Genomic DNA, 21,652 nt, shown 5'->3' with positions numbered 1-21,652 from the left:
TTTATTTGTAAACGTGTGAAACGTAGGTAGAAATATATGAAATAAAATGTCTGGTCTATAGGCAGTTGAGGTACAATCACTAAGGCCATCATCAAAGGAATTGCTACAGAGGAAGTACGTAGTGATGTAGTTTGAAGAAGAACGTCTCTCCTTTCAGGACTAGAAAGCACTGGACAATCAAAAGGAATGCTATGATTCTGTGATTCAGATGACTACTTCTGGATGGTGGTCCTCCATTTGGCTGTCTGTGTTTTAGTTGTACTGCTTGAGCAATTTCTTCCAGGGTGGATCGAAGAGAGGTTTTGTCATCGAGCAGTTGGTCAGTTACTTTGTCTAGCTCATGACTTTCAAGTTAAAAGACTATAGCCATGCCTCGCTCCTCATGAAAAGGCCCATGTCCTTGAACTTAAAAATTGTACTAAATATACACAATTCTGCTCAACTAAAGCTGAGCATTTAGTACTAGTATAGGACTTTCGTTGGACAACAGGGAATTGAAGCAATCAATTAAGTGCCGGCGCCTGTGCATTACTAGCAGTGATCACAATGATGTGCCTCAGTGAGAAACAACTATACTGGTATGTTTTCAAGGGCTATTTAAAAAACTTTTCCTTGGATGGCTTATTGCCTTTGAAGAAAGAAGATACTACCTCATTTATTCAAAGAGCAGGGGATTCACCATCAACAAATACTCAGGTCATTCAGACACTTTGCAAATCCCTATTTGGGTGAAAACAACCATTTGTGCCCCAATCATAATTCTAAACTTATTGCAAATTGCACTGGTTCTCGGCATGATTTTCACCAGGTTAAGACTGGAAACAATACTTCAGTCAAACACTGCTAATTGCAACAATGCACAGCTCAGAACTGAGATCTTTCTTGTGATCAGTGGTTTAACCCTATTCAGCAGGTTGAAACCCTGGAATACCACAGTCCACAGCATCACAACTTTCAAGTGTGCAATTTCTGCACTGTTGTTTGCAAGGCTCTATCAACAAGTAATCTTTGAAAGGATGGAAGAAATATAAGCTACTGACTGTCCGGTAGCTAAGACATTTAAAGGGGTGCCACAAAATGTTTCAAAGCACAAATCAACTACCCAATGTAGTCACTGGTGCTATCCAGAAGAACCAGAGGTAACGGGGTCCGGTCTCTAATCTCCTCTCAGAATGTCTAAATTTTACAGAAGTTTAGGACCCAACTGTTTATGGTAATTTTGCTATAGATGTACTAGTGGGCCACCACCCAGAATTGAGTCAAAAGGGTTCCTCACATTTAACCGCTGAGCTCAATGGCTTCATCATTTAAAATGAGATGTAGACTTTAGAGGTAGGACTTGACAGTGGCTTCAAGAATGGGTTATTTCACGGTCTGTCATCATATTAAAAAAAGCTGTCCTTGCAAAAGGAAGGGTTTATTGGAAAGATGGAGCATGGGTTGATGAAATTGTGTGGTAGGGTTGACTAAATTATACAGCAAGAGAAGACAAATTATGCGTCATAACATATTTATGCTAGTGTTACTACATTATTTTCTCATTTGTACTCATTACCACTGTCTGAGCAAAGTTTCTCCTCATGAGTACCAGTTGCTAAGCAACAGCAAGATGACCAGTGAAGGCCTGAAGAGGGGAGTTATGCGCCTAGAGGTGTGTGTCATAAACAGAGTCAAAGGTCTATGTATCCTAATGACATTCAAGATTTAAAAATGTATTGACGTGTTACTTTAGAGGTGCCTGTCTCACCCATGAGACTTAGGCCCTCATTCTGACCTTGGCGGGCGGCGGAGGCCGCCCGCCAAAGTCCCGCCGTCAGGTTACCGTTCCGCGGTCGAAAGACCGCGGCGGTAATTCTGACTTTCCCGCTGGGCTGGCGGGCGGTCGCCTTCAGACCGCCCGCCAGCCCAGCGGGAAAGAGGCTTCCACGATGAAGCCGGCTCGGAATCGAGCCGGCGGAGTGGAAGCTGTGCGACGGGTGCAGTTGCACCCGTCGCGTATTTCACTGTCTGCACAGCAGACAGTGAAATACATGTAGGGGCCCTCTTACGGGGGCCCCTGCAATGCCCATGCCAGTGGCATGGGCACTGCAGGGGCCCCCAGGGGCCCCGCGACCCCCCCTACCGCCATCCGGATCCCGGCGGTCGGACCGCCGGGATATGGATGGCGGTAGGGGGGGTCAGAATCCCCGCGGCGGTGCAGCAAGCTGCGCCGCCGTGGAGGATTCAATGGGGCGGCGGTACACTGGCGGGAGCCCGCCAGTGGTGCCGATCCGACCGCGGCTTTACCGCCGCGGTCGGAATCCCCATTGGAGCACCGCCGGCCTGTCGGCGGTGCTCCCGCGGTCCTCCGCCCTGGCGGTCTTTGACCGCCAGGGTCAGAATGACCACCTTACTCTTTCATGGGTCGGTTTGGGAGGTTTGGCTTTTATCTATCTCATGGGCGTTATTAATTATTTCAACAATTATAATGTTACACGGAAAGGTAGTTAGTATCAGTACTTGCATCACTGACAATTTGTGTATCTGTTTTTAACAGGAATGAGCACTACAGCAGCAACCACCGCTGGCACCACAACACCTGCGACTACCACAAGCAGCACACATTCTGAGACAACAGGTACACTTTGTGTCTTTATTTCTGCTGAATGATTTATTAGTAACTGAGGGACACATCTATGAAAGAATTAAGCAGTCACAAATGGCATATTGGGTTATTTTCTACTGCTAAAAAGGCCTTTCTACATGTATCAACCCTATTTTGCGAATCGGTAACCTTTTACTGACTTGCACAATAGGGTTTGCGATTCCGTATTAAGATGGGGTGTGTGATGAGTGTCCATTCCTAATAACCACTCTCATTGGTATCTGCGAATGTAATGAGACCGAGAATACGCTTGCAAAACATTCGCATTTTACCAAAATTTTTAATTAGGAGTAAACAATGCACAAATTGGAAGGGGCCCCCAGGGGACCCCTTCCCCTTTGTCAATGGGGGCACCAACATTTTTTCAGAGCACGCAGAATGTACACAGACCAGTGCCTACTCTTAAAAAATGAAAAGAAAACTTTTCATTTTTTTGTTGAAATACATCCTGTTTTTCTTTAAGGAAAACAGACTCTATTTAAAAACAAGCATTTGCAATGCAATAGGTCTCACATTTGCTCGAGTTAGAGGTGTTATTATTGTAAACCCCTAACTGGACTTTTCTTGCCACATATATTGAAAATGAAACGTAATTCAATTTCACACGTGCGACCCGATTCAAAGCCTCACACCATGAGCATGAAGGAGACACAAAAAAGGTAAAACAAGTTTGCTTGCAGTCAAACATACCAGCAAAAGTGCAATTAGCCATGTTAATGGGTCGATGTCAAAGGCGGTAACCAAAGCGCCAGAAGGAGAGATAAACGTGTAACATTTACCAATGATAACAAAGGATTTTTGTAGGGCAAGCCCATGAACGAGCGATAGTAATGGGCGTGAGGGCGGGGTGCGGATAAAAGTACAAACAGATAACAACGCATAGAAAAAAGCAGCGCTTCCGCGCTGTTATGCTCAACCTAAAAAGGGAGGTGGGTTAGAAAGAGATGTGTGGTAGAGTTTAGAAAATCTAAAAAGTCGTTTTATTTGAAATGTACTACAGAAATTGTAGGGGCATTGCAAAAGAAAAAAAGAACTTTTGATAGAGCAATTCACCAGACAATGGACTTCAGAGGCAGAAACATTAAGCATGTTATGTATCAGGTGTCTACACAGCTTAACATGTCTAATATTTATGTATAAAATTAAAATAAGAACAAAATATTTTTTCACAGAAAACTACAATTAAATGAAGCAACTAGTTAACTGAACTTACAAATGTAGAACAAGAAAGAAAGACCTGACATTCTTAAAAGTAAATGACCTGTAGAAAGACTGGAAGATGTAGTTTCACCTTGCTGGATTTCTTCATGCGAATTAGGATGAGCAAATGGATCCGGTGACATAGATTAGCTATTATAAAACTGGTTTAAATGGAGCATTTGACGTTTAAAGTAAGCTAAAGATTTATTTGTAAACGTGTGAAACGTAGGTAGAAATATATGAAATAAAATGTCTGGTCTATAGGCAGTTGAGGTACAATCACTAATGTTTCAAAGCACAAATCAACTATCCAATGTAGTCACTGGTGCTATCCAGAAGAACCAGAGGTAGCGGGGTCCGGTCTCTAATCTCCTCTTAGGATGTCTACATTTTACAGAAGTTTAGGACCCAACTGTTTATGGTAATTTTGCTATAGATGTACTAGTGGGCCACCACCCACAATTGAGTCAAAAGGGTTCCTCACATTTAACCACTGAGCTAAATGGCTCCATCATATAAAAGGGAGATGTAGACTTTAGAGGTAGGACTTGCCAGTGGCTTCAAGAATGGGTTACTTCACGGTCTCTCATCATATTAAAAATAGCTGCCCTTGCTAAAGGAAGGGTTTATTGGAAAGATGGAGCATGGGTTGATGAAATTGTGTGGTAGGGTTGACTAAATTATACAGCAAGAGAAGACAAATTATGCGGCATAATATATTTATGCTAGTATTACTACATTATTTTCTCATTTTTACTCATTACCACTGTCTGAGCAAAGTTTCTCCTCATGAGTACCAGTTGCTAAGCAACAGCAAGATGACCAGTGAAGGGCTGAAGAGGGAAGCTATGCGCCTAGAGGTGTGTGTCATAAACAGAGTCAAAGGTCTATGTATCCTAATGACATTCAAGATTTAAAAACAAAATGTCGTGTTACTTTATAGGTGTCTGTCACACCCATGAGACTTACTCTTTCTTGGGTCGGTTTAGGAGGTTTCGCTTTTGTATACCTCATGGAAGTTATTACTTACTTCAACAATTATAATGTTACAAGGAGAGGTAGTTAGTATCAGTACTTGCACCACTGACAATCTGTGTATCTGTTTTTAACAGGAATGAGCACTACAGCATCAACCACCGCAGGCACCACAACACCTGCGACTACCACAAGCAGCACACATTCTCAGACAACAGGTACACTTTGTGTCTTTATTTCTGCTGAATGATTTATTGGTAACTGAGGGACACATGTATGAAAGAAGTTAGCAGTCAGAAACGGCATATTGGGTTATTTTCTACTGCTAAAAAAGCCTTTCTACATGTACTAACCCTACTTTGCGAATCGGTAACCTATTACTGACTTGCACAATAGGGTTTGCGATTCAGTATTAGGATGGGGTGTGTAATGAGTGTCCTTTCCAAATACCCACTCCCATTGGTATTTGCAAATGTTATGCGACTGAGAATACGCTCGCAAAACATTCACATTTTACCAAACATTTTAATTTGGAGTAAACAATGCACAAATTGGAAGGGGCACCCAGGGGACCACTTCTCTTTTGTGAATGGGGGCACCAACATTTTTTCAGAGCAGACACAATGTACACAGACCACTGCCTACTCTTAAAAAATGAAAAGAAAACTTTTAATTTTTTTGTTAGAAATACATCTGTTTTTTTTTAAGGAAAAGAGACTGTAATTAAAAACAAACATTTGCAATGCAATAGGTCTCACATTTGCTCGAGTTAGAGCTATTATTATTGTAAACTCCTAACTGGACCTTTCTTGCCACATATATTGAAAATGAAAAGTAATCCAATTTCACAAATGCGACCCGATTCAAAGCCTCACACCATGAGCATGAAGGAGACACAGAAAAGGAAAAAGAAGTTTGCTTGCAATCAAACATACCATCAAAAGTCCAATTAGCCATGTAACAGGGTGGATGTCAAAGATGGTAACTGAAGCGCCCCAAGTAGGGACAAACGTGAAACATTTACCAATGATAACAAAGGAATTTTGAACATGAACATGAATTTTGAACAAGGACATGAACGAGCGATAGTAATGGGCGTGAGGGCGGGGTGTGGCTAAAAGTCCAAATAGATAACAACGCGTAGAAAAAAGCAGCAGCGCTTGCGCGCTGTTAGACTCAACCTAAAAGGTGAGGTGGGTTAGAAAGAGATGTGTGGTGGAGTTTAAAAAACCTCAAAAGTAGTTTTATTTCAGACATACTACAGAAATTGTTGGGGCATTACAAAAGAACAAAATAAATTTTGATATAGCAATTCACCAGACAATGGACTTCAGAGGCAGAAACATTAAGCATGTTATGCATCAGGTGTCTACACAGCTTAACATGTCTAATATTTATGTATAAAATTAAAATAAGAACAAAATATTTTTTCACAGAGAACTACAATTAAATGAAGCAACTGGTTAACTGAACTTACAAATGTAGAACAAGAAAGAAAGACCTGACATTCTTAAAAATAAATGACCTTTAGAAAGACTGGAAGATGTAGTTTCACCTTGCTGGATTTCTTCATGCGAATTAGGATGAGCAAATGGATCTGGTGACATAGAATAGCTATTATAAAACTGACTTAAATGGAGCATTTGACGTTTAAAGTAAGCTTAAGTTTTATTTGTAAACGTGTGAAACATCGGTAGAAATATATGAAATAAAATGTCTGGTCTAAAGGCAGTTGAGGTACAATCACTAAGGCCATCATCAAAGGAATTGCTACAGAGGAAGTATGTAGTGATGTAGTTTGAAGAAGAACGTCTCTCCTTTCAGGACTAGAAAGCACTGGACAACCAAAAGGAATGCTATGATTCTGTGATTCAGATGACTACTGCTGGATGGTGGTCCTCCATTTGGCTGTCTGTGTTTTAGTTGTACTGCTTGAGCAATTTCTTCCAGGATGGATCAAAGAGAGGTCTTGTCATCGAGCAGTTGGTCAGTTACAATGTCTAGCTCATGACTTTCAAGTTAAAAGACTTTAGCCATGCCTCGCGCCTCATGAAAAGGCCCATGTCCATGAACTTAAAAATGTTACTAAATATACACAATTCTGCTCAACTAAAGCTGAGCATTTAGTACTAGTATAGGACTTTCGTTGGACAACAGGGAATTGAAACCATCAATTAAGTGTCGTCGCCCGAGCATTACTAGCAGGGATCACAATGATGTGTCTCAGTGAGAAACAACTATACTGGATTGTTTTGAAGGGCTATTTAAAAAACCTTCACTTGGATGGCTTATTGCCTTTCAAGAAGGAAGAAACTACCTTATTTATTCAAAGAGCAGGAGATTCACCATCAACAAATACTCAGGTCATTCAAACACTTTGCAAATCCCTATTTGGGTGAAAACAACCATTTGTGCCCCAATCGTAATTCTAAACGTATTGCAAATTGCACTGTTTCTCTGCATGATTTTCACCAGGTTAAGACTGGAAACAATACTTCAGTCAAACACTGCTAATTGCAACAATGCACAGCTCAGAACTGAGATCTTTCTTGCGATCAGTGGGTTACCCTATTCAGCAGGTTGAAACCCAGGAATACCACAGTCCACAGCATCACAACTTTCAAGTGTGCAATTTCTGCACTGTTTTTAGCAAGGTTCTATCAACAATTAATCTTTGAAAGGATGGAAGATATGTAAGCTACTGACTGTCCGTTACCCAGAAATTTAAAGGGGTACCACAAAATATTTCAAAGCACAAATCAACTACCCAATGTAGTCTCTGGTGCTATCCAGAAGAACCAGAGGTAAAAGGGGTCCGGTCTCTAATGTCCTCTTAGGATGTCTACATTTTACAGAAGTTTAGAACCCAACTGTTTATGGTAATTTTGCTATAGATTTACTAGTGGGCCACCACCCACAATTAAGTCAAAAGCGTTCCTCACATTTAACCACTGAGCACAATGGCTTCATCATTTAAAAGGGAGATGTAGACTTTAGAGGTGGGACTTGACAGTGGTTTCAAGAATGAATGCAGGGTTTACAGATCGATAAAGGGTACATAGATGAGTACGATGGTGCTGTCATCATGATAATGTCCTATGGCCAACTGAGCAAGATCTGAAGCAGTGGGAGGGAGGACAAGCTGCCTCCTGGGACTTGTGATTCTAGAGAGGGAGAATATAGACAGACAACAGGCACAAGTCTGATTGGGTGGTGTAGGCTCAGTCTCTTTATGAAGACATGAGTGGTTACATGCTTATGATTACGTTCATGTCTTTTCTTCGGTCTTCCTTCTACTACCCTGGTTTTCTGGAGATTTTGTGCCTCTTGGGTGACTAATTACACTGCTCATGTCTTCAAACTCGATTCCAAGACTGAGGCCATTTCCATAGCAAAGTTTTTACTTCTGGTTTTATGTTTTCTTCTCACTCACTAGTGCAGGCCTACTTCCCATCAAAATGTTTTATCAAGTGCTGGTCAAAAAAACGAGTGCTTATCTCCCTGCAGAACAGTATCCTGAGACAATGCCAGTGGATTAGACTATTTGTCTGCATTATTTCCAATACCTCTGGGGTTTTTTATGCAGTTCCCTAAGAGACCATGGGCATACTCAGATATGGGTCCCTTGATCACTTTCTCACAGGATCCAAGCTATACCTCACTGATGAAGCCTTAAAATGCTGAAACGGGTCTGGGGTCTCTGGTGCTCTCTTCAGGAAGAAGGATGTGTTGTAGAGTGTTCAACTGAACAAATTCAGCAGAGAGACTAATAGATCCTTTTTTTAATTTTTTAATTCCATACAATTCTCTTCTACCTACCCACACACCAAGGCTACTCTATCTTCCATAATGGAGAAGATGGAATCTCTCTGGCTGAATTTTTTCTCCTGAGATTCTTTCTTGACCGCTCCATCTTGTTTCTTGCCCCTCTCCATCTACAGTAGTTCAGAGGGGGCATCAAATGGCAGTGTGGGATGAACAATGGCCAGGAGGATCTAGTCAGTACTGATTTGCATAAGGCAGGGGTCTGTTTAGCGCGGCACTGTGGGTAAAACTTTTTAGGTTGGATTGGTTCCAGATACAGACACAGAACCACCTACAGCTGCAACTCTTTGAAATGCCTAATGCAAAGGGACCTGCATAAGGTTTCTTCTATTCACATAATGATGAGCAGTTAAAGTGCTGATGTTTTTTGTGTAAGAGAATAATGCGTTTCTTTGTGATGGAGCAGGCCTTTTAGTGGGCATGTGATTATAGTGAAGTGATGTAACCAAGAGGTCAGAGTTTACGTCTTCAGAACTGAACCAAGACCAGATCCTAGCTTCAGCTAAACAGGCTGTTGTTCCCTCAAATAATTTTACGTCCCTGTTATTGAAAAAAAATGTGTATTTACTGGTTTTCATGTAAAACGTCAGGGTCTTGTGTAAAGCACTGTAATGAGCATGGATAATTGTGCACGTGAAAAAATTAGTTAAGCAAATCTGTGAAAGAAAGCAGGGGTGTTTTTCGGTGGCCCAAAGTCACAGTCCTCATTTGAAACCACCTGCCATAGACTGTTAATTAGGGGGACGAATACAGGCCAAGTATGGGTTACTTCACGGTCTGTCATCATATTAAAAGTAGCTGCCCTTGCTAAAGGAAAGGTTCCTTGGAATGATGGAGCATGGGTTGATGAAATTGTGTCGTAGTGTTGACTAAATTACACAGCAAGAGAAGACAAATTATGCAGCATAACATATTTATGCTAGTGTTACTACATTAGTTTCTCATCTTTACTCATTACCACTGTCTGAGCAAACTTTCTCCTCATGAGTACCAGTTGCTAAGCAACAGCAAGATGACCCGTGAAGGCTTGAAGAGGGGTGCTATGCGCCTAGAGGTGTGTGTCATAAACAGTGTCAAAGGTCTATGTATCCTAATCACATTCAAGATTTAAAAATATAATGATGTGTTACTTTAGAGGTGCCTGTCACACCCATGAGACTTACTCTTTCTTGGGTCGGTTTAGGAGGTTTCGCTTTTGTATACCTCTTGGGCGATATTACTTATTTCAACAATTATAATGCTACAAGGAGAGGTAGTTAGTATCAGTACTTGCACCAATGACAATCTGTGTATCTGTTTTTAACAGGAATCAGCACTACAGCACCAACCACCGCAGGCACCACAACACCTGCGACTACCACAAGCAGCACACATCCGGAGACAGCAGGTACACTGTGTGTCTTTGTTTCTGCTGAATGATTTATTGGTAACTGAGGAACACATCTATGAAAGAATTTAGCAGTCACAAATGGCATATTGGGTTATTTTCTACTGCTAAAAAAGCATTTCTATGTGTACTAACCCTATTATGCGAATCGGTAACCCTTTACTGACTTGCACAATATGGTTTGCGATTCCGTATTAGGATGGGGTGTGTTATGAGTGTCCATTCCTAATATCCACTCTCATTGGTATTTGCGAATGTTATGCGACCGAGAATAAGGTCGCAAAACATTTGCATCTTACCAAGAATTTTAATTTGGAGTAAACAATGCACAAATTGGAAGGGGCCCCCAGGGAACCCCTTCCCCTTTGTCAATGGGGGCACCAACATTTTTCAGAGCACGCAGAATGTACACAGACCAGTGCCTACTCTTGAAAAATGAAAAGAAAACTTTTATATTTTTTTCTTGAAATACATCCTGTTTTTCTTTAAGGAAAACAGACTGTATTTAAAAACAAGCGTTTGCAATGTAATAGGTCTCACATTTTCTTGAGTTAGGGCTGTTATTATTGTAAACTCCTAACTGGACGTTTCTTGCCACATATATTGAAAATGAAAAGTAATCCAATTTCACATATGTGACCCGATTCAAAGCCTCACACCATGAGCATGAAGGGGACACACAAAAGGAAAAACAAGTTTGTTTGCAATCAAACATACCAGCAAAAGTTCAATTAGCCATGTAACAGGGTCCATGTCAAATGCGGTAACCAAAGCGCCCCAAGGAGGGACAAACATGAAACATTTACCAATGATAACAAAGGATTTTTGTAGGGCAAGCCCATGAACGAGCGATAATAATGGGCATGAGGGTGGGGTGTGGCTAAAAGTCCAAACAGATAACAACGCGTAGAAAAAGCAGCGCTTCTACACTGATATGCTCAACCTAAAAAGGGAGGTGGGTTAGAAAGAGATGTGTGATAGAGTTTAGCAAACCTAAAAAGTTGTTTTATTTGAAATATATTACAGAAATTGTAGGGGCATTACAAAAGAACAAAATAACTTTTGATATACCAATTCACCAGACAATGGACTTCAGAGGCAGAAACAATATGCATGTTATATATCAGGTGTCTACACAGCTTAACATGTCTAATATTTATGTATAAAGTTAAAATAAGAACAAATCATTTTTTTCTCAGAGTACTACAATTAAACGAAGCAACTAGTTAACTGAACTTACAAATGCAGAACAAGAAAGAAAGATCTGAAATTCTTAAAAATAAATGACCTGTAGAAAGACTGGAAGATGCAGTTTCACCTTGCTGGATTTCTTCATGCGAATTAGGATGAGCAAATGGATCCGGTGACATAGATTAGCTATTATAAAACAGGCTTAAATGGAGCATTTGACGTTTAAAGTAAGCTAAAGTTGTATTTGTAAACGTGTGAAACGTAGGTAGAAATATATGAAATAAAATGTCTGGTCTATAGGCAGTTGAAGCACAATCACTAAGGCCATCATCAAATGAATTGCTACAGAGGAAGTACGGAGGGATGTAGTTTGAAGAAGAACAGCTCTCCTTTCAGGACTAGAAAGCACTGGACAACCAAAAGGAATGCTATGATTCTGTGATTCAGATGACTACTTCTGGATGGTTGTCCTCCATATGGCTGTCTGTGTTTTAGTTGTACTGCTTGAGCAATTTCTTCCAGGGTGGATCGAAGGGAGGTCTTGTCATCGAGCAGTTGGTCAGTTACTTTGTCTAGCTCATGCCTTTCAAGTTAAAAGACTTTAGCCATGCCTCGCGCCTCATGAAAAGGCCCATGTCCATGAACTTAAAAATTGTTGTACTAAATATACACAATTCTGCTCAACTAAAGCTGAGCATTTAGTACTAGTATAGGACTTTCGTTGGACAACAGGGAATTGAAGCCATCAATTAAGTGCCGGCGCCTGTGCATTACTAGCAGGGATCACAATGATGTGCCTCAGTGAGAAACAACTATACTGGTATGTTTTCAAGGGCTATTTAAAAAACGGTCCCTTGGATGTCTTATTGCCTTTCAAGAAGGAAGAAACTACTTTATTTATTCAAAGAGCAGGAGATTCACCATCAACAAATACTCAGGTCATTCAGACACTTTGCAAATCTCTATTTAGGTGAAAACAGCCATTTGTGCCCCAATCGTAATTCTAAACTTATTGCAAATTGCACTGTTTCATGGCATGATTTTCACCAGGTTAAGACTGGAAACAATACTTCAGACAAACACTGCTAATTGCAGCAATGCACATCTCAGAACTGAGATCTTTCTTGTGATCAGTGGGTTAACCCTATTCAGCAGGTTGAAACCCTGGAATACCACATTCCTCAGCATCACAACCTTCAAGTGTGCAATTTCTGCACTGTTGTGTGCAAGGCTCTATCAACAAGTAATCTTTGAAAGGATGGAAGTTATGTAAGCTACTGACAGTCCGGTACCTAAGAAATTTAAAGGGGTGCCACAAAATATTTCAAAGCACAAATCAACGACCCAATGTAGTCACTGGTGCTATCCAGAAGAACCAGAGGTAAACGGTGTACGGTCTCTAATGTCCTCTTAGGATGTCTAAATTTTACAGACGTTTAGGACCCAACTGTTTATGGTAATTTTGCTATAGATGTACTAGTGGGCCACCTACCACAATTGAGTCAAAAGGGTTCCTCACGTATAATCACTGAGCTCAATGGCTTCATCTTTTAAAAGGGAGACGTAGACTTTAGAGGTCGGACTTGGCAGTGGGTTCAAGAATGAATGCAGGGGTTTAAAGATCGATAAAGGGTACATAGATGAGTAATATGGTGCTGTCATCATGATAATGTCCTATGGCCAACTGAGCAAGATCTGAAGCATGAGAGGGAGGACAAGCTGCCTCCTGGGACTTGTGATTCTAGAGAGGGAGAATATAGACAGACAACAGGCACAAGTCTGATTGGGTGGTATAGGCTCAGTCTCTTTATGAAGACATGAGTGGTTACATACTTATGATTACGTTCATGTCTTTTCATCGGTCTTCCTTCTACTACCCTGGTTTTCTGGAAATTTTGTGGCTCTTGGGTGACTAATTGCACTGCTCATGTCTTCAAACTCGATTCCAAGACTGAGGCCATTTCCATTGCAAAGTTTCCAATTCTGATTTTATGTTTTCTTCTCACTCACTAGTGCAGGCCTACTTCCCATCAAAATGTTTTATCAAGTGCTGGTCAAAAAAGCGAGTGTTTATCTCCCTGCAGAACAGCATTCTGAGACTATGCCAGTGGATTAGACTATTTGGTTGCATTATTCCCAATACCTGCGGAGTTTTTTTATGCAGTTCCCTAAGAGACCATGGGCATAATCAGATGTGGGTCCCTTGATCACTTTCTCACAGGATCCAATATATATCTCACTGATGAAGCCTTAAAAGGCTGAAAATGGTCTGGGGTCTCTGGTGCTCTCTTCAGGAAGAAGGATGTGTTGTAGTGTGTTCAACTGAACAAATTCAACAAAGAGACTAATAGGTCCTTTTTGAAATTTTTAATTCAATACAATTCTCTTCTATCCACCCACACACCAAGGCTACGCTATGTTCCATAATGGAGAAGATGGAATCTCTCTGGTTTAATTGTTTCTCCTCAGATTCTTTCTTGGCCGCTCCATCTTGGTTCTTGCCCCTCTCCATCTACAGTAGTTCAGAGGGGGCATCAAATGGCAGTGTGGGATGAACAATGGCCAGGAGGATCTGGTCAGTAGTGATTTGCATAAGACAGGGGTCTGTTTAGTGTGGCACTGTGGGTAAAACTTGTTAGGTTGGATTGGTTCCAGATACAGACACAGAACCACCTACAGCTGCAACTCTTTGAAATGCCTAATGCAAAGGGACCTGCATAAGGTTTCTTCCATTCACATAATTATGAGCAGTTAAATTGCTGATGTTTTTTTGTGTAAGAGAATAATGCGTTTCTTTGTGATGGAGCAGGCCTTTTAGTAGGCATGTGAATATAGTGAAGTGATGTAAACAAGGCGTTAGAGTTTCCGACTTCAGAACTGAACCAAGACCAGATGCTAGCTTCAGCTAAACAGTCTGTTGTTCCCTCAAATAATTTTACGTCCCAGTGATTGAAAAAAAAATGTATTTATTGGTTTTCATGTAAAACGTCAGGGTCTTGGGTAAAGCACTCTAATGAGAATGTATAATTGTGCGCGTAAATAAATTTGTTAAACAAATCTGTGAAAGAAAGCAGGGGTGTTCTTTGGTGGCCCAAAGTCACAGTCCTCATTTGAAACCACCTGCCATAGACTGTTAATTGGGGGGACGAATACAGGCCCAGTATGGGTTACTTCACGGTCTGTCATCATATTAAAAATAGCTGCCCTTGCTAGAGGAAAGGTTCATTGGAATGATGGAGCATGGGTTGATGAAATTGTGTGGTAAGGTTGACTAAATTATACAGCAAGAGAAGAGAAATTATGCGGCATTACATATTTATGCTAGTATTACTACAGTATTTTCTCATTTTTACTCATTACCACTGTCCGAGCAAAGGTTTCCCCTCATGAGTACCAGTTGCTAAGCAACAGCAAGATGACCAGTGAAGGCCTGAAGAGAGGAGCTATGCACCTAGAGGTGTGTGTCATAAACAGAGTCAAAGGTCTATGTATCCTAATGACATTCAAGATTTAAAAATAAAATTACGTGTTACTTTAGAGGTGCCTGTCACACCCATGAGGCTTACTCTTTTATGGGTCTGTTTAGGAGGTTTCGCTTTTGTCTTCCTCATGGGCGTTATTACTTATTTCAACAATTTCAATGTTACAAGGAGAGGTAGTTGGTATCAGTACTTGCACCACTGACAATCTGTGTATCTGTTTTTAACAGGAATCAGCGCTACAGCAGCAACCACCGCAGGCACCACAAGACCTGCGACTACCACAAGCAGCACACATCCTGAGACAACAGGTACACTTTGTGTCTTTATTTCTGCTGAATGATTTATTGGTAACTGAGGGACACATGTATGAAAGAATTTAGCAGTCACAAACGGCATATTGGGTTATTTTCTACTGCTAAAAAAGCCTTTCTACATGTACTAACCCCATTTTGCGAATCGGTAACCTATTACTGATTTGCACAATAGGGTCTGCGATTCAGTATTAGGATGGGGTGTGTAATGAGTGTCCTTTCCTAATACCAACTCTCATTGGTATTTGCAAATGTTAAGCGACCGACAATACGGTCGCAAATCATTCGCATTTTTCCCAAAAAAATTATTTGGAGTAAACAATGCATAAATTGGAAGGGGCCCCCATGGGACCACTTCCCCTTTGTGAATGGGGGCACCGACATTTTTTCAGAGCAGGCAGAATGTATACAGACCAGTGCCTACTCTTAAAAAATGAAAAGAGAACTTTTCATTTTTTTGTTGGAAAAAAATCCTGTTTTTCTTTAAGGAAAACAGACTGTATTTATAAACAAGCATTTGCAATGCAATAGTTCTCACATTTGCTTGAATTAGAGCTATTATTATTGTAAACTCCTAACTGGACTTTTCTTGCCACATATATTGAAAATGAAAAGTAATCCAATTTCAATAATGTGACCCGATTCAAAGCCTCACACCATGAGCATGAAGGACACACATAAAAGGACAAATAGTTTTGTTTGCAGTCAAACATACCAGCAAAAGTCCAATTAGCCATGTAACAGGGTGGATGTCAAAGGCGGTAACAAAAGCGCCCCAAGGAGGGACAAACGTGAAACATTTACCAATGATAACAGGATTTTAGAACGGCAAGCCTATGAACGAGCGATAGTGATCGGCGTGAGGGGGGGTGTGGCTAAAAGTCCACATAGATAACAACACGTAGAAACAATCAGCAGCACTTGCGCGCTGTTATGCTCAACTTAAAAAGTGAGGTGGGTTAAAAAGAGATGTGTGGTAGAATTTAGAAAACCTCAAAAGATGTTTTATTTCAAATATACTACAGAAATTGTAGGGGCATTACAAAAGAACAAAATAACTTTTGATATAGCAATTCACCAGACTATGGACTTCAGAGGCAGAAACATTAAGCATGTTATGTATCAGGTGTCTACACATCTTAACATGTCTAATATTTATGTATAAAATTAAAATAAGAAAAAAATATTTTTTCACAGAGAACTACAATTAAATGAAGCAACTGGTTAACTAAACTTACAAATGTAGAACAAGAAAGAAAGATCTGACATTCTTAAAAATAAATGACCTGTAGAAAGACTGGAAGATGCAGTTTCACCTTGCTGGATTTCTTCATGCGAATTAGGATGAGCAAATGGATCCGGTGACATAGATTAGCTATTATAAAACTGGCTTAAATGGTGCATTAGACATTTAAAGTAAGCTAAAGTTGTATTTGTAAACGTGTGAAACGTAGGTAGAAATATATGAAATAAAATGTCTGGTCTATAGGCAGTTGAGGCACAGTCACTAAGGCCATCATCAAATTAATTGCTACAGAGGAAGTAAATAGTGATGTAGTTTGAAGAAGAACGCCTCTCTTTCCAGGACTAGAAAGCACTGGACAACCAAAAGGAATGCTATGATTCTGTGATTCAGATGACTACTTCTGGATGGTGGTCCTCCATTTGGCTGTCTGTGTTTTAGTTGTACTGCTTGAGCAATTTCTTCCAGGATGGATCGAAGAGACGTCTTGTCATTGAGCAGTTCACCAGTTACTTTGTCTAGCTCATGCCTTTCAAGTTAAAAGACTTTAGCCATGCCTCGCGCCTCATGAAAAGGCCCATGTCCATGAACTTAAAAATTGTTGTACTAAATATACACAATTCTGCTCAACTAAAGCTGAGCATTTAGTACTAGTATAGGACTTTCGTTGGACAACAGGTAATTGAAGCCATTAATTAAGTGCCAGCCCCTGTGCATTACTAGCAGTGATCACAGTGATGTGCCTCAGTGAGAAACAACTATACTGGTATGTATTGAAGGGCTATTTAAAAAACTTTCCCTTGGATGGCTGATTGCCTTTCAAGAAGGAATAAACTACCTTATTTATTCAAAGAACAGGAGATTCATCATCAACAAATACTCAGGTCATTCAGACACTTTGAACATCCATATTTGGGTGAAAACAGCCATTTGTGCCCCAATCATAATTCTAAACTTATTGCAAATTGCACGTTTTCTCTGCATGATTTTCACCAGGTTAAGACTCGAAACAATATTTCAGTCAAACACTGCTAATAGCAACAATGCCCAGCTGAGAACTGAGATCTTTTTTGCGATCAGTGGGTTAACCGTAGTCAGCATGTTAAAACCCTGGAATACCACAGTCCACAGCATCACAACCTTCAAGTGTACAATTTCTGAACTGTTTTTTTCAAGGCTCTATCAACAAGTAATCTTTGAAAGGATGAAAGATATGTAAGCTACTGACTGTCCGGTACCTAAGAAATTTAAAGGGGTGCCACAAAATATTTCAAAGCACAAATCACTTACCCAATGTAGTCACTGGTGCTATCCAGAAGAACCAGAGGTAAAAGGGTCCGGTCTCTAATGTCCTCTAAGGATGTCTAAATTTTACAGAAGTTTAGAACCCAACTTTGGCAATGGTATTTTTGCTATAGATGTACTAGTGGGCCACCACCCACAATTGAGTCAAAAGGGTTCCTCACATTTAACCACTGAGCTCAATGGCTTCATCATTTAAAAAGGAGATGTAGGCTTTAGAGGTGGGACTTGACAGTGGCTTCAAGAATGAATGCAGGGTTTACAGATCGATAAAGGGTACATAGATGAGTAACATGGTTCAGTCATCATGATAATGTCCCATGGCCAACTGAGCAAGATCTGAAGCAGTGGGAGGGAGGACAAGCTGCCTCCTGGGACTTGTGATTCTAGAGAGGGAGAATATAGACAGACAACAGGCACAAGTCTGATTGGGTGGTGTAGGCTGAGTCTCTTTCTGAAGACATGAGTGGTTACATGCTCAAGATTATGTTCATATTTTTTCTTCGGTCTTGCTTCTACTACCCTGGTTTTCTGGAGATTTTGTGGCTCTTGGGTGACTAATTGCACTGCTCATGTCTTCAAACTTGATTCCAAGACTGAGGCCATTTCCATAGCAAAGTTTCTACTTGTGGTTTTCTGTTTTCTTCTCACTCACTAGTGCAGGCCTACTTCCATCAAAATGTTTTATCAAGTGCTGGTCAAGAAAGCAAGTGCTTATCTCACTGCAGAACAGTATCCTGAGACAATGCCAGTAGATTAGACTATTTGTATGCATTATTGCCAATACCTCAGGAGTTTTATATGCAGTTCCCTAAGAGACCATGGGCATACTCAGATGTGGGCACCTTGATCTCTTTCCCAGATGATCCAAGCTATACCTCACTGATGAAGCCTGAAAAGTCTGACACTGGTCTGGATTCTCTGGTGCTCCCTTCAGGAAGAAGGATGTGTTGTAGAGTGTTCAACTGAACAAATTCAGGCAGAGAGATAAATAGTTCATTTTTTGAAGTTTTTAATTCCATACAATTCTCTGCTATCCACCCACACACCAAGGCTAAGCTATATTCCATAATGAAGAAGATGGAATCTCTCTGGTTGAATTTTGTCTCCTGAGATTCTTCCTTGGCAGGTCCATCTTGGTTCTTGCCCCTCTCCATCTACAGTAGTTCAGAGGGGGCATCACATGGCAGTGTGGGTTGAACAATGGCCAGGAGGATCTGGTCAATACTGATTTGCATAAGGCAGGGGTCTGTTTAGTGTGGCACTGTGGGTAAAACTTGTTAGGTTGGATTGGTTCCAGATACAGACACAGAACCACCTACAGCTGCAACTCATTGAAATGCCTAATGCAAAGGCACCTGCATAAGGTTTCTTCTATTCACATAATTATGAGCAGTTAAAATACTGATTTTTTTGTGTAAGAGAATAATGTGTTTCTTTGTCCTACTCTTTCATGGGTAGGTTGAGGAGGTTTGGTTTTGTCTACCTCATGATGGTCATTTATTTATTTCAACAATTACAATGTTACAAGGAGAGGTAGTCCGTATCAGTCATCAGACCACTAACAATGTGTGTATCTGTTTTTGACAGGAATCAGCTCTACAGCACCAACCACCACGAGAACCACAACAACTGGGACCACGACAAGCAGTACACATGCTGTGACAACAGGTACATTGTGTGTCTTGATTTCTGTTAAATTATTTATTGATAACTGAGGGCCACATGTATGAAAGGATTTAGCAGTTACAAACAGCATATTGGGTTGTTTTCGAATGCTAAAAAAGCCTTTCTACATCTACTAACCATATTTTGTGAATCAGTAACCTTTTACTGACTTGCACAATAGGGTTTGCGATTCAGTATTAGGAAGGGGTGTGTCAAGGGTGTCCCTTCCTAATACTGACTCGCAGTGATATTTGTGAAACTTTTGCGACCGGGAATACAGTTGCAAATGATTCGCATTTTTCCCCTAATTTTAATTTGGTTATAAACAATGCACAAATTGGAAGGGGGCCCCAGGGGACCACTTCCCCTTTGTGAATGCGGGCAGCAAAAATGTTTCAGAGAAGGCAGTGGGTACACGGACCACTGCCTACTCTTAAAAAAGGAAAACAAAACTTTTCATTTGTTTGTTTGAAATACATCCTGTTTTTCTATAAGGAAAACAGGCTGTATTTAAAAACAAACATTTCCAATGCAATGTGTCTCGAGTTAGAGCTATTAGCATTGTAATCTTCTAATCAGACTTTTCTTGCAACATAAATTAAAAATGAAAAGTAATACAATTTCACATAAGTGAGCCAATTCAAAGCGTCACACCTTGAGCATTAAGGAGACACACAAAAGGAAAAGGGACTTGTAGTTCTAGAGAGGGAGAATTAAGACAGACAAGAGGCACAAGTCTCATTGGGTCGTTAGGCTCAGTCTCTTTATGAAGACATGAGTGGTTACATGCTCATGATTACGCACACAAAAGGAAAAATAAGTTTGCTCGCAGTCAAACGTACTCTCAAAAGTGCAATTAGCCATGTAACAGGGTCGATGTCAAAAGCGGTACCCAAAGCACCTCAAGGAGGGACAAACGTAAAACACTTACCAATGATAACAAAGGATTTTTGAAGGGCAAAGCCATGAACGAGCTATAGTGATGGGCGTGAAGTGGATGTGGCTAAAAGTCCTAATAGATAATAACGTGACGATAAAGCAGCGCTTGCGCGCTGTTATGCTCAAACTGAAAAGGGAGGGGGTAGAAATAGATGTGTGGTAGAGTTTAGAAAACCTCAAAAGTAATTTTATTTGGAACAAACTACACAGATTGTAGGGGGCATTACAAAAAAAATAAAAAAGCTGTTGATATAGCAATTCACCAGACTTTGGACTTCAGAGACAGAAACACGAAGCATGTTATGTGTCAGGTGTCTACACAGCTTAAAATGTCTAGTATTTGTGTATAACATTAGAATAAGAAAAAAACATTTTTTTCACAGAGAACTACAATAACACAAAACAACTGGTTAACTGAACTTACAAATGTAGAACAAGAAAGAAAGATCTGACAGTCTTACAAATAAATTACCTGTAGAAAGACTGGAGGATGCAGTTTCACCTTGCTGGATTTCTTCATAATATTTAGGATGAGAAAATGGAACCCTGGCATGGATTAGCTATTATAAAACTGGCTTCAATGGAGCATGTGACGTTTAATGCAAGCAAAAGTTGCATTTCTAAATGTGTGCTGTGTAAAAAGCACTGGCCTACCAAAAGGAATGCTGTGATTCTGTGATGGTGGGCCTCCATTTGCCTGTGTGCTTCAACAATTTCTTCAAGGATGGATCGAAGAGAGGTCTTCTCATCGAGCAGTTGGTCAATTATTTTATCCAGCTCATGCCTTTTAATTTATGAGTCTTTAGCTATGCCTCGCACCTCATGAAAAAGGTCCATCTTAACAAACCTAAAAGTGGTGATAAATATACACAGGTCTGCTCATCTAAAGCTGAACAGTTAGTAGTACTATACGACATTCTTTGGACAACAGTGAATCAAAGCCATCAATTAAGTGCAGTGGCCACATGCATTATTAACAGTTATCGCAATGATGTGCATCAGTGAGAAATAACTATACTGGTATGTTTTCAAGGGCCATATCAACAATTTGCACATGGATGGCATATTGCCTTTCAAGAAGAAAGCAACTACCATATTTATTCAATGAGTAGGTGGTTCACCATAAACAAATACTGAGGTCATTCAGACACTTTGCAAATCCCTATTTGGGTGAAAACAGCCGTAATTCCAAGATGATATTCACGAGGTCAAGACTGGAAACAGTACTCCAGTCAAACAGTGCTAATTGTGACAATGCACAGCTCAGAACTGAGATCTTTCTTGCGATCAGTGGGTTAACCCTATTCAGCAGGTGGAAACCCTGGTATACCACAGTCCACAGTATCACAACTTTCAAGGGTGCAATTTCTGCACAGTTTTTTGCAAATCCTCTGTCAACAAGTAATCCTTCAAAGGATGGAAGACATATGAGCTACTGACTGTCCAATATCCAAGACATTTAAGGTGGTGTCACAAAATATTTCA

At 40.4% G+C, this 21,652-nt stretch overlaps 1 protein-coding gene across 1 annotated transcript in view; it reads left to right on the top strand.

Annotated features, from left to right (window-relative positions):
* LOC138283052 (uromodulin-like) overlaps positions 1-21,652 on the top strand; it is a 140,312-nt gene that overhangs the window by 4,938 nt on the left and 113,722 nt on the right. Inside the window, exons 2-6 of the mRNA XM_069221193.1 lie at positions 2,537-2,617; positions 4,957-5,037; positions 9,951-10,031; positions 14,932-15,012; positions 19,151-19,231. Coding sequence (XP_069077294.1) covers positions 2,537-2,617; positions 4,957-5,037; positions 9,951-10,031; positions 14,932-15,012; positions 19,151-19,231 — 405 coding nt within the window. The remainder of the gene's footprint in view (positions 1-2,536; positions 2,618-4,956; positions 5,038-9,950; positions 10,032-14,931; positions 15,013-19,150; positions 19,232-21,652) is intronic.

Source organism: Pleurodeles waltl, chromosome 2_2, assembly GCF_031143425.1.
Source record: "Pleurodeles waltl isolate 20211129_DDA chromosome 2_2, aPleWal1.hap1.20221129, whole genome shotgun sequence".
NCBI lineage: Eukaryota > Metazoa > Chordata > Amphibia > Caudata > Salamandridae > Pleurodeles > Pleurodeles waltl.
The sequence above is the reverse complement of the archived record's forward strand: the minus strand, read 5'-3'. Positions and strand labels throughout refer to the sequence as shown.